The sequence below is a fragment of the Heterodontus francisci genome, chromosome 5 (assembly GCF_036365525.1).
Source record: "Heterodontus francisci isolate sHetFra1 chromosome 5, sHetFra1.hap1, whole genome shotgun sequence".
Lineage (NCBI taxonomy): Eukaryota > Metazoa > Chordata > Chondrichthyes > Heterodontiformes > Heterodontidae > Heterodontus > Heterodontus francisci.
The window spans coordinates 71,320,212-71,332,788 of record NC_090375.1 but is presented as its reverse complement, the minus strand read 5'-3'; the positions used below and the strand labels follow the sequence as shown (position 1 = coordinate 71,332,788).

Here is a 12,577-nt window from a genome sequence, read left to right as displayed (position 1 = left end):
TAATAAAAGGCATAAAAACAGTAAGTGCTGAAAATACTCAGCAGGTCAAGGCAGCATCTGTGGAGAGATAAGCAGAGTTAACGTTTCAAGTCTATGAACTTTCATCCTCATATTCTTCCGCTGTGTCCCTAGTTCTAGTCACCCCCACAAGAGGGAACATCCAGCCTGTCAAGTCCCCTCAGGATCTTATATGTTTCAATAAGATCACATCTCATTCTTCTAAACTCCAATGGATATAGGCCCAACTTTTCAACCTTTCTTCATAAGATAAGCCCTTCATCCCAGGAATCAGTCAAGTGAACCTTCTCTGAACTGCTTCTAATGCAATAATATCATTTTTCAAATAAGGAGACCAAAACTGTACACAGTACTCCAGATGTGGACTCGCCAAGGCCCTGTACGGCTGCAGTAAAACTTCACTACTTTTATACTCGATTCCCCTTGCAATAAATGCTAACATTCATTTGTCTTCCTAATCACTTGCTGTACTCGCATACCAACGTTTTGTGGTTCATGTACCAGGATACCCAGATCTCTCTGTACCACCGGGTTCTGCAATCTCTCTCCATTTAAATAGTATACTGCTTTTCTATTCTTCCTGCCAAAGTGGACAACTTCACATTTTCCCACATTGTACTAAATCTGCCAATTTTTTGTCCACTCACTTAACCTATCTATATCCCTGTCGACTCATTATATCCTCTCGACAGCTTACTTTCCTTCCTATCTTGGTGTCATTGGCAAATTTAGCTACCATACATTCGGTCCCTTCATCCAAGTCATTGATATAAATAGCTGAGGCCTCAGCACCGACCCCTGTGGCACTCCACTAGTCACAGTTTGCCAACCCAAAAAAGACCCATTTATCCCTACTCTGTTTCCTGTTAGATAGCCAATCCTCCATCCATGTTAATATGTTACCCCCTACACCATGCACTCTTATTTTGTGCAGTAACCTTTGATGTGGTACCTTATCAAATGTCTTTTGGAAATCCAAGTACACCACATCTACAGGTTCCCCTTTATCCACCTTGCTTGTTACTTCCTCAAAGAACTCTAATATATTAGTTAAACACAATTTCCCTTTCACAAAACCATGTTGACTCTGTTGGATACCATTATGATTTTCTAAGTATCCTACTATACCCTCCTTGATAGATTCTAGCATTTTCCCTATGATAGATGTTAGGCTAACTGGCCTATAGTTACCTGCTTTCTGTCTTCCTCCTTTTTTTGAATAAAAGTTAATACATTTGCTATTTTCCAGTTCGCTGGAACCTTTCCAGAATCTAAGGAATGTTGGAAGATTATAACCAATTCCTCTACTATCTCAGCAGCCACGTCTTTTAAGACCCTACGATGCAGGCCATCTCATCCTGGGGACTTGTCAGCCTTTAAGTCTAATAGTTTGCCCAGCACCTTTTCCCTGTTGATGTTAGTTGTTTTAAGTTCCTCCCTCCCTTTCACCTCTTGATTTTCAAGTATCTTTGGGAAGTTTTCTAAGTCTTCCAAAGCAAAGAAAGACACAAATACCTGTTCAACACCTCTGCCATTTCCATGTTTGCCATTATCAACTCCCCAGACACTCTCGAGAGAGGACCAACAGTAGCTTTAGTTATTCTTTTCCTATTTGAATACTTGTAGAAACTCTTTTTATTTTATTTAGAGATACAGCACTGAAACAGGCCCTTCGGCCCACCGAGTCTGTGCCGACCAACAACCACCCATTTATACTAACCCTACAGTAATCCCATATGCCCTACCACCTACCTACACTAGGGGCAATTTATAACAGCCAATTTACCTATCACCTGCAAGTACTTGGCGGTGGGAGGAAACCGGAGCACCCGGAGGAAACCCACGCAGACACAGGGAGAACTTGCAAACTCCACACAGGCAGTACCCAGAATTGAACCCGGGTCCCTGGAGCTGTGAGGCTGCGGTGCTAACCACTGTGCCGCCCTACTATCTGTTTTTTTATATTACTAACTAGCTTTCTCGCATACTCTACTTTCTCACTTTTTAAAAATCATTCTTTGCTGTTTCTTAAAATCTGTTGTTACGACCAGGTGAGAAATGAGTCTAGGGGTCTGTTACCATCTTCACCTGGTTTTATTGTAATAGGGTTTAATTTTTAAACACACTGTGTTTTGAGCTCCCCTTTTTGTGAATCCTTGTTCACAACTTTCCAATTATAAGGCAAAGAAATGAGCACAAACAGGCTTTCTTTGGTTTAAAGAAGAAAAATGAAATTTATGAAACTTAAACTCTAATAAGGTTAACGGTATACGGATGCTTACACACGCAATACACATATGCAAATAGGGACAAAAAAAACTAGAACAGTTTGAGACAATCTCTTGTCACTGGGCTTCGAGCTCGTTGCAGTCCTTGATTGAAGATATGGTCTTGCATTTTGTTGGAGCCCAGTGTTCCTTTTAAACCTGTTCACATAGGAAACTTTTTCTCTGAGTTTATGTGTCTTCAATGGTTTCCGAAGCTTGTGAGCACGAGAGGAGGGCAGACAGGAAAGAGGTCTTAGCAAACCAGGAGCTTTCGGAGTTCGAATCCTTTGTTAGAAGTTCAAATCTCAACAGCCAGCTAGTCAAGGGCCAAAGGGCCTATTTCTGTGCTGTATAACTCTATGACTAAAACTGGTCTGACCACTTCTCCTGCATATTGTGGAAGCAACAACTGGGTCCCTTTTGTTCCAACACTGCTAGTACTATGCAAATATCCCTCCTGTCAGGGCCTTGCAGTTTTAAGTTTTAATGTCCATGTGGCAAAATCATGTGTGCCTCAGTTTTGGCAGGTAGGGGGTTTGCCTGACACTGTCCAATCTCCTGGCCTACCACTAAACCTTTGCAGATTTGTATGGTGTTTCTTTCAATGTGATACTACCCTTAACTTCCTTATTTAGCCATGGATGATGCATCCCTCTCAAAGAGTTCTTTCTTTCTCACTGGGATAAATCTTTGCTAAGAGTTATTAAATATCGCCTTCAAAGTCTGCCACTGTGGCTGGGATTTTACCCTTGGTGGACGGGAGGCATCCATCAATTGAAAAATCTGTGACGAGCCCGCTTCCTCCTGGCCGGGGAATCTGCCTTTAATGGTTCTGAGGCGGGACTTCCACCCCTCTTGAAGCAGGACAATCAGCAGGTCTGCAGCTCTTAGTCTTAACAGCACCAACGGGAGCATTGGCCACTGCTGGGACTGCAGCCCATCTTTAAGACGAAGATGTCAGGGAGGCCAGAGCTGAGGTGAGTTTTTGCTGCCTCGCCAGGAGTGATTGGTCGGACCCCAGCAAGGCAAGGGTGGTCGACTGGGGGGGTGTTGGGGCAGTGGGGCGGCCCGATCATGGGCGCCCCCCCCCCCCCCACCCGCCAGTCAGAGAGCCACCTGCTTTTGTCAGGCGGCTTCTCTCGAGCCTGGGCCGCCCGCTTGCCACAGGTAAAATCCCCGTGCTGGCAGGCGGATGCCCTTAAGTAGCCGTAATTAAATGCCCTTAATTAACAGAGCTACCCCACCCCTTTTCCAAGCTTCCTGTCTTTTCAAAATACCACTTAAGGGCCTTGATTGGTCTCGGACGGGCGGGCCGTTTTTCGCTGCTGACATCCTTAATTAACAGAGTTACCCCACCACCTTTTCCTAGCTTCTTGTCTTTTCAAAATGTCAAATACCCTTCCTAGCCTTGGTCACCTTGCAACAATGGGCTGAATTTTACACCGGGTGGACGGGAGCTGGCCACTGACATAAATGTCGTCTCGGGTCCTGGGGGAAGCAGGGGGCGGCCCTCAATCGGGCACCCTGTGCCCATTTGTCGGAGCCCACCCCTGGAGCGCTGAGTGGCCGCCAGCTTTCACTGGGTGACCTTTCATTTCCCCGGACGCCCGCTTCCCCCGGGTAAAATCCCCGTGGAGGTGGACGTAGGCCCTTAAGTAGCCGTTAAGTGGCCACTTAAGGGCCTTGATTGGCCTGGGGCAGGCGGCCCGTTTCTCAACCCCACCGGCCCACGTAAAGTGGGGAGGACGTGGATCGGCAAGGCCTCCCGGAGCCTCCCTCTCAATTTTACGCCACCCCCCCTCCCCCCGCCACCATCCAGATCGCTGAGGTGGCATAAAATTCCAGCCCATGTCTTTGTAATGGCTATCAGGTCATACATATTTATTTCAATATGGAGATACGAATTAGAAATAGGCCATTCGGCCCCTCGGGTCTGCTCCACCATTCAATAAGATCATGGCTGATCTGTTTGTGTTTCGAATTCCGTACTCCCGTCTACTCCCAATAACCTTTAATTCTCTTGCCTACCAAGTATCTATCTACCTCTGCCTTAAAAATATTCATTGATGCCACCTCCACCAGCTTCGGAAGCAGATTGCAAAGTCGCACAACCCTCAGAGAAAAAAAAATTCCCCTCATCTCTGTCGTAAAAGGGCGACCCCTAATTTTAAAACAGTGTCCCCTAGTTCTGGACTCACCCATAATCATGGGTGAATTTAATCTGCACATAGATTGGACAAATCAGATTGGCAAAAGCAGCCTGGAAAATGGAGAGGGTGCAGAGGAGATTCACTAGAATGTTGCCTGGGCTGGTGCATTTCAGCTATGAAGAGAGACTGAAAAGTCTAGGGTTGTTTTCCTTAAAGCAGAGAAGGCTGAAGGGGGACATGATTGAGATATACAAAATTATGAGGGGCATTGATAGATTAGATAGGAAGAAACTTTTTCCCTTAGCGGACGTGTCAATAACCAGGGGGCATAGGGGAAGGAGGTTTAGAGGGGATTTAAGGGAATTTTTTTTCACTCAAAGGGTGGTTGGAATCTGGAACGTGCTGCCTGAAGAGGTGGTAGAGGCAGGAACCCTAAAAACATTTAAGAAGTATTTAGATGAACACTTGAGACGTCGTAGCATACAAGGCTACGGGCCAAGTGCTTGAAAATGAAATTAGAATAGTTAGGTGCTTGATGGCCAGCACAGACACGATGGGCCGAAGGGCCTGTTTCTGTGCTGTATAACTATGAATAAGAGGAAACATCCTTTCCACATCCACCTCGTCAAGACCGCTCAGGATCTTATAAACTTCAATCAAGTCTCTTCTAAACTCCAGTGAAAACAAGCCCATTCTGTCCAACCTTTCTTCAATCTATTCATCCATTTTGTTATGAATGCTATGTGCATTCAGATACAGTCTTTAACTCTGTCTTGTTACCATTTCTGCAATCTCTGGCCTTATCTGCTGGTGCAGTAAGTTTCTACACTCTGTCCCTTCCTACCACACTCTGGTTATCATTACTCAAATTGTGACACTGCTCTATTACCTCATTGTTTCCCTTTGATTTACTACATCTCCTCTCATGATCCCTTCCCCCCACTATTTAATTTAAAGCCCTCTCTACCACCCTTGTTACATGACTCGCCAGAACACTGGTCCCATCAGGTGAAGACCGTCCGAATGGTATAGCTCCCACCTTCCCCAGTACTGGTGCCAGTGCCCCATGAATCATACCAGTCTTTGAGCCACGCATTCATCTCTCTAACCTTATTTACCCGACACCAATTTGCTCGTGGTTTAGGTAATAATCCAGAGATTACCCTCGAGGTTCTGCTTTTTAATTTAGCATTACCATTATGCTGATAGTTCTTCAGAAGTATTCCAATGACAAGATGTCATACTTAATGCAATGCTGCATTAAAGAAAATATGCCAGGGTGATCGTCAGCAAGCAAAATCTGATTGGCTGCCAGTCTTGGTGTATGGTTACACTAACATTTGCTGGTATTGTCATGGCTGCCTGTTAACAACTGGGGAACTGTCTTCACAAGAGCTGGGTTAGCAGAAAGCCAAATCCAGAGCTCTGATACCTGCTGCTAAAACCATGCATCAGAAGGTTGGTCGGCTGTGACCCTAAGGCATGGCTTCACCAGTTTGCACACATGCTCCAATGAAGACTTATGTCGTTGTGGGCTCCCACAGAGGGCAACCTCCTCAAAGAACATCAGCTCCACTTCAGCAGCTATTTGTGTCTCATTTCAGTCCCCTGCCCCTTTGACTTTAGGTCCCCAAGCCTTACTCCTCCCACCCTGCAACTCTCCCAAAACTACAGATTCTCTGATTCCAGCTTCTTGTCTTTCAACCCACTCCTCCAAATTTCTCCTTTTTGGACTAATTTTTCTTACACCTCTGAAGTACATTGAGATATTTTTCCACATTAAAAGGCGCTCTATAAATGCAAGCTATTCAGGATTCTGACAGGGTTTACACCATTTAAAACAGACTTATAACAGCAGATAGAAATAGGGCCCATATTATCAAGTGAACAGTGCAACTTTAACAAGTTAATGCGAAGCTTTTGCATACCGAAGAATTGGTCAATGTCTCCAATGTAGTTATATACTCGTATAACATATTCAACCTATTCTAGTCTGTATTACCATATTCACAGCATGATTTCAAAAACAAGGTCGGTATCCAGAAAATATCTCGTGATTATACCTGAACACAGCATGATCAAAAAATCGCATTTAATTCGTGACCCTCGATCAATAAATGTACGCCTGCACTGTGCAAACGCCGAGGACACCGCTTTCCGTGGTTTATTCATGTGCTAAGTTCATTATGAACGCATTCACAATAGAAAAAAAATCAAGCTCTGCTGAAATCCTGCCGCATCCGTTAGCACACAAACCCTTACATAAATAGACAGTATTCACCAACATCGATAACGCTGACTTGTATTTGTACTGTTCACAATGTCCTGCGGATACTGTGGATTCATCTGCAGTGAGCTCTGTGCGCACTAAAGCATTGCAGACTGACTCGGGTTAACCTCTGCACACCGACATGAAGCGGCTATCCTCGCTGCAGTCAATTTTCCCATTGAAACCGTTCCAATTTTAATGCAGCTATTGTACCTAACACACTGACATTGTTGCAATCTGTGCGAACGCCGATGCAGACGGCCTGCAAAGAATTCGGTGCTTCCTCACCTCACAAGCTTTCATTATGAGTTGGATTTTTGTGTAAACAAAAGTAACTGATTTTTTAAATCGCTTTAATGATTTCTGCAATAAAGCAGGGTGCACTCACCCCGAGGACTAGGCTCCTCGACGTACAGAGGCGTTGTAGGAGTGACATTACCAGAGTTATTTCCTGACAGCAGCGGAGATCTTTCGTCCACCCCATCCGTATCGGCCATGACTGCAACCCAGGGCCGCACAGCAGAGATTGAAAACAGAGGAACTCTGTACTCAACGGGGAGGAGCTTTAGTCAGTCACAAGGGAGCCACGAGGGAGAAAAAAAAGATTTACGTGGATCAGAGGTGGAGAGCAGGGAAACAATTTCAGTTAAAACAACAGTGGTATGGGGATATACCTGTCAGAGATGGACCTAAAAGGAAAGGGGTTTAGGTTAATCTCAGGATGTTAGAGGAGAAATCTTCTTTCTTCTTTTGGGCCTCCTTATCTCGAGAGACAATGGATACGCGCCTGGAGGTGGTCAGTGGTTTGTGAAGCAGCGCCTGGAGTGGCTATAAAGGCCAATTCTGGAGTGACAGGCTCTTCCACAGGTGCTGCAGAGAAATTTGTTTGTTGGGGCTGTTGCACAGTTGGCTCTCCCCTTGCGCCTCTGTCTTTTTTCCTGCCAACTACTAAGTCTCTTCGACTCGCCACAATTTAGCCCTGTCTTTATGGCTGCCCGCCAGCTCTGGCGAATGCTGGCAACTGACTCCCACGACTTGTGATCAATGTCACACGATTTCATGTCGAGTTTGCAGACGTCTTTATAACGGAGACATGGACGGCCGGTGGGTCTGATACCAGTGGCGAGCTCGCTGTACAATGTGTCTTTGGGGATCCTGCCATCTTCCATGCGGCTCACATGGCCAAGCCATCTCAAGCGCCGCTGACTCAGTAGTGTGTATAAGCTGGGGGTGTTGGCCGCTTCAAGGACTTCTGTGTTGGAGATATAGTCCTGCCACCTGATGCCAAGTATTCTCCGAAGGCAGCGAAGATGGAATGAATTGAGACGTCGCTCTTGGCTGGCATACGTTGTCCAGGCCTCGCTGCCGTAGAGCAAGGTACTGACAACAGTGGTATGGGGATATACCTGTCAGAGATGGACCTAAAAGGAAAGGGGTTTAGGTTAATCCCAGGATGTTAGAGGAGAAAAGGGTTTATATAAATCATAGGAGCGAGAGGAAAAGTGCGTACATCATTCACAGAACAAGATTTTCATCAATCACAGATAACAACAATATAGCATCTTTACATGGTAAATCATCCCAAGGAGCACTCTGAGGGGGGGGGGGGAGGATGAACACCCAGTGATTGTGGTGCATATTGGTATCAATGACATAGGTAGAAAGGGGGATGAGGTCTTGCAGGCAGAGTTTAATGAGCTCAGAAAGAAACTAGCAGCAGGACCTCAAAGTATCTCTGGATTAGTCCCAGCACCACATCCTGGTGAGTATAGAAATAGAAGGATGGAGCAGATGAATGCATGGCTGGAGAGATGGTGCAGGAGGGAGGGCTTTAGATTTATGGGACATTGGGGCCACTTTTTGGGGGAGGTGGGACTACATAAGTTGGGCAGATTGCACATGAACGGAGCTGGGACCAATATCCTTGCAGGACGATATGCTAGTGCTATAGGGAATGGTTTAAACTAACTTGGCAAAGGTGTTGAAACCAGGACTTAATAGTGAGAAAAAACAAGGCTGTTCTCCTTGGAGAAGAGGAGATTTGATAAAGCTGTTCAGAATCATGAAGGGTCTGGACAGAGTAGATAGGGAGAAACTGTTCCCATTGGCAGAAGGGCTGAGAACCAGAGGACACTGATTTAAGATGATTTGCAAAAGAAGCAATGTGACATGAGGGAAAACCTTTTACACAGCATGAGGTTAGTATCTGGAATGCACTGCCTGTGAGTGTGGTGGAGACAGATTCAATTATGGCTTTCAAAAGATAATTGGTACGAAAACGGTTGGCTATGCTTAGGGTAGATAAGTCACCTGGTCCAGATGGCTTGGCATCCCAGGTTGCTAACGGAAGTGGGGATGGAGATAACGGAAGTGGGGATGGAGATAACGGAAGGGCTTGCCAGAATCTTCCAATCTTCTCTGGATAAGGGTGAGGTGCCAGAGAATTGGAGGGTGGCAAATGTGACACCCTTATTCAAGAAAGGGTGTAAGGACAGTCCTAGCAACTACAGGCTAGTTAGTTTATCGTCGGAGGTGGGTAAGGTTTTAGATACAATAATCAGGGAAAATATCAACAGGCACTTCAAGAGGTTTGAGTTAATTAATGGATTTATAAAAGGCAAATTATGATTCAAATCTGATTTGAATTTTTTGATGAAGTAACAGAGAAGGTTGAAGGGAATGCAGTGGATGTTGTTTATATAGATTTTAAGAAAGCATTTGATAAGGTACCACATAAAAGGCTGGTTAAGAAAATTGAAGCCCATGAAAGGGGATCAGTGTCTAATTGGATAAAAAATTGGCTTATGGACAGAAGACAGTGAGTCATAGTAAATGGTTGCTTTTCAGACTGGAGGATTGTAGACAGTGGTGTTCCCCAAGGGTCAGTTCTGAAACCATAGCTTTTTTGATATATATAAATGACTTGGATCTTGGAATACAGAGTAGAATCTCAAAATTTGCTGACAACACCAAACTTTGAGGTGCGGCAAACAGTGAGAATGATATGAACTGCCTGCAACAAAACATAGATAGGCTAGCAGAATGGACAGAGAGGTGGCAGATGGAACTTATTACTGAAAAATGTGAGGTGATGTATTTTTGCAGAAGGAATGGGGAGAGGCAATATATCCTTAATGGCACATTTCTAAAGAGTGTGCAGGAGCAGAGGGACCTGGGGTCCATGTGGATAGATCTTTGAAGGTAGGAGGACATATTGAGAGAGTGATTCGTAAAGCATATTGGATATTGGGATTCATAAATAGAGGCGTTTGACAGGAGGCTCTGTTCACTGGCCAAAAAGTCGGTGGCGACCCAGTCTCCGCCCAGCCCAGGGATCCGTCCCGCATTTTACGGGTCCCCGGGCTTTAATTGGTCCGAGGCAGGACTTCCACCCACTTGAGGGAGGAAATCCCGCCTAATTGAGCTGCCGGCCAATCATCCGGTCAGCAGCTCTTAGTCCCAGCAGTGCCATCGGGAGCGATGGCCACTGCTGGGACTACAGCCAGCCATCGGAAGATGATGAAGGACGGCCCTGGAAAAAAGGTAAGCTTTTAGGGCCTCGCCGGTGCAAGGGAGGGGTCGGTTAGGGGGTGCGGGGGAGTGTTGTGCGTTGGGGGTAGTGGAGGCTTTGGGGGCCCTCCATGGGTCACAGGGTGCCCAATCAGGAGAGCCCCCTCCCCCTGCCCGCAAGAAGGCTGCCTGGTTTCATCAGGTGGGCTTTTAGAAGCCATAGCTGCCCGCCAGCCAAGGATAAACTATCTTTATTGGCCTGGGGAAGGAGGGTTGTTTCTCGCCACTACCAGCCCGCGCAAATTGGCAACGGGGATGGGAGGGGCTCGGAAACGGCCTCTCCCACCTCCCACTCAATTTTACGGCCCTCCATGTTCCCCCGCCCCCACACCCCCGCCACCAGCCCGCTTGTTTGGAGGGTGTAAAATTCCGGCCATTGAGTACAAAAGCAGGGAAGTTATGCTGAACCTTTATAAAGTTCTGGTTTGGCCCCAGCTGGAATATTGTGTCCAGTTCTGGTCACTACACGTCAGGAAATTTGTGAGGGTCGTTGAGAGGGGGCAAAGAAGATTTACCAGAATGCTTCCAGGGATGGAAGATTTTAGTTACAAGGTTAGGTTGGAAAAGCTGGATTTGTTCTACTTAGAACAAAGGAGATTGAGGGGAGATTTAACAGAAGTGTACAGGATTATGACAGGCTTAGATAAGTTAGGCAAGGAAAAGCTGTTCCCATTAACAAATGGTACGAGGATTAGGAGACACAGATTGAAGGTTTTGGACAAAAGATGCAGGGGGAATATGGGGAAGCACTTTTTTATGCAGTGGGTTGTAATGACCTGGAACTCGCTGCCCACAGGGGTGGTGGAAGTGGAGACAATCACTGATTTCAAGAGGAAATTGGATGGCCACTTGAGAGAAATAGACTTGCAGGGCTACGGGGATCGAGCCTGGGAGTCGGACTGACAGCTCCGTGGAGAGTCGGCATGGACCTGATGGCCCGAATTGTCTCCTTCTGTGCCATAACTGACTCTATGACTCGAATTATCTGAAGCAAAAACATTTGCAGGGCAATGGGGAAAAGATGGGGGAGTAGAACTAGGTGAGTTGCTCTTCCAGAGAGCAAGAACAGACATGACAGGCCAAATGGTCTCCTTCTGTGCTGTAACCATTCTATGATTAGGACAGGTGGCCAAAAGCTTGATCAAAGAGGTAGATTTTAAGAAGCATCTTAAAGGAGAAGAGATAGAGGCAGAGGGATGGAGATATTTAAGGAAACATTTCCAGAGCTTAGGACCTAGATGGATGAAGACATGTCTGCCAATGGTGGAGCAGAGGCAATGGGGATGCACCAGAGTCTAGAATTAGAGGAACATAGAGTAACTGGAGGGTTGTAGAGCTGGAGAACGTACTGAGGTAGGGAGTGACAAGGCTATGAAGGGATTTGAACACAAGGATAGATTCATAAAATTGACAGGTTGGTAGACTGGAAGCCAATGTAGATTAGCGAGCACATAGGGTGATGGGTGAATAGGACCTGGTATGAGTTAGGATAAGGGTAGCAGAGTCTTGGGTGAGTTTAAGTTCATCCAGCATGCAAGATGGTAAAGCATTGGAATAGTGGAGACGGGAGGTAAGAAAAGGATGGGTGAGGGTTTCAACAACTAATAAAGAAAGATTTGCAGTTATGTTGCGTCTTTCACAACCTCAAGATGTTCCAAAGTGCTTTACAGACATGGAGTATTTTTGAACTGTAGTCCATATTGTAATGTGGGAAACATGGTAGCCAATTTTGCACAGAGGAAGGTCCTACAAGCAGTAATGTGATAATCATAGAATCATGGAATGGTTATAGCACAGAAGGAGGCAATTCAGCTTGTCAAGCCTGTGCCGGCTCTGTGCAAGAGCAATCGAGCTAGTCCCATTCCCCTACCCTTTCCCCATAGCCCTGCAAATTTCTTCCCTTCAAGTACTTATCTAATTCTCTTTTGAAAGCCACAATTGAATCTGCCTCCACCACCCTTTCAGACAGTACATTCCCGATCATAACTACTCACTGCGCAAAAATGTTTTAACTCATGTTGCCTTTAGTTCTTTTGCCAATCACCTTAAATCTGTGTCCTCTGGTAAATCTGGTTCTAGACCCTTCCACCCTTCCACCAATGGAAACAGTTTCTATCTACTCTGTCTAGACCCTTCATGATTTTGAACACCTCTATCAAATCTCCTCTCAACCTTCCTTGCTAGAAGGAGAACAATGCCAGCTTCTTCAATCTATCTACATAACTGAAGTCCCTCATCCCTGGAACCATTCTAGTAAATCTTTTCTGCACCTTCCCAAAGCCTTCATATCCTTGCTAAAGTGC

At 45.7% G+C, this 12,577-nt stretch overlaps 1 protein-coding gene across 3 annotated transcripts in view; it reads right to left on the bottom strand.

Moving 5' to 3' along the window:
• pip4p2 (phosphatidylinositol-4,5-bisphosphate 4-phosphatase 2) overlaps nucleotides 1-7,247 on the bottom strand; it is a 105,725-nt gene extending 98,478 nt beyond the window's left edge. For 2 of the 3 annotated variants that reach the window (XM_068030827.1, XM_068030829.1), the window contains exon 1: nucleotides 7,093-7,247. In XM_068030827.1, coding sequence (XP_067886928.1) covers nucleotides 7,093-7,201 — 109 coding nt within the window. In that variant the 5' untranslated portion in view covers nucleotides 7,202-7,247. The remainder of the gene's footprint in view (nucleotides 1-7,092) is intronic. The other variant, XM_068030828.1, reaches the window with a different exon arrangement.
• Nucleotides 7,248-12,577: the final 5,330 nt, after the last annotated feature.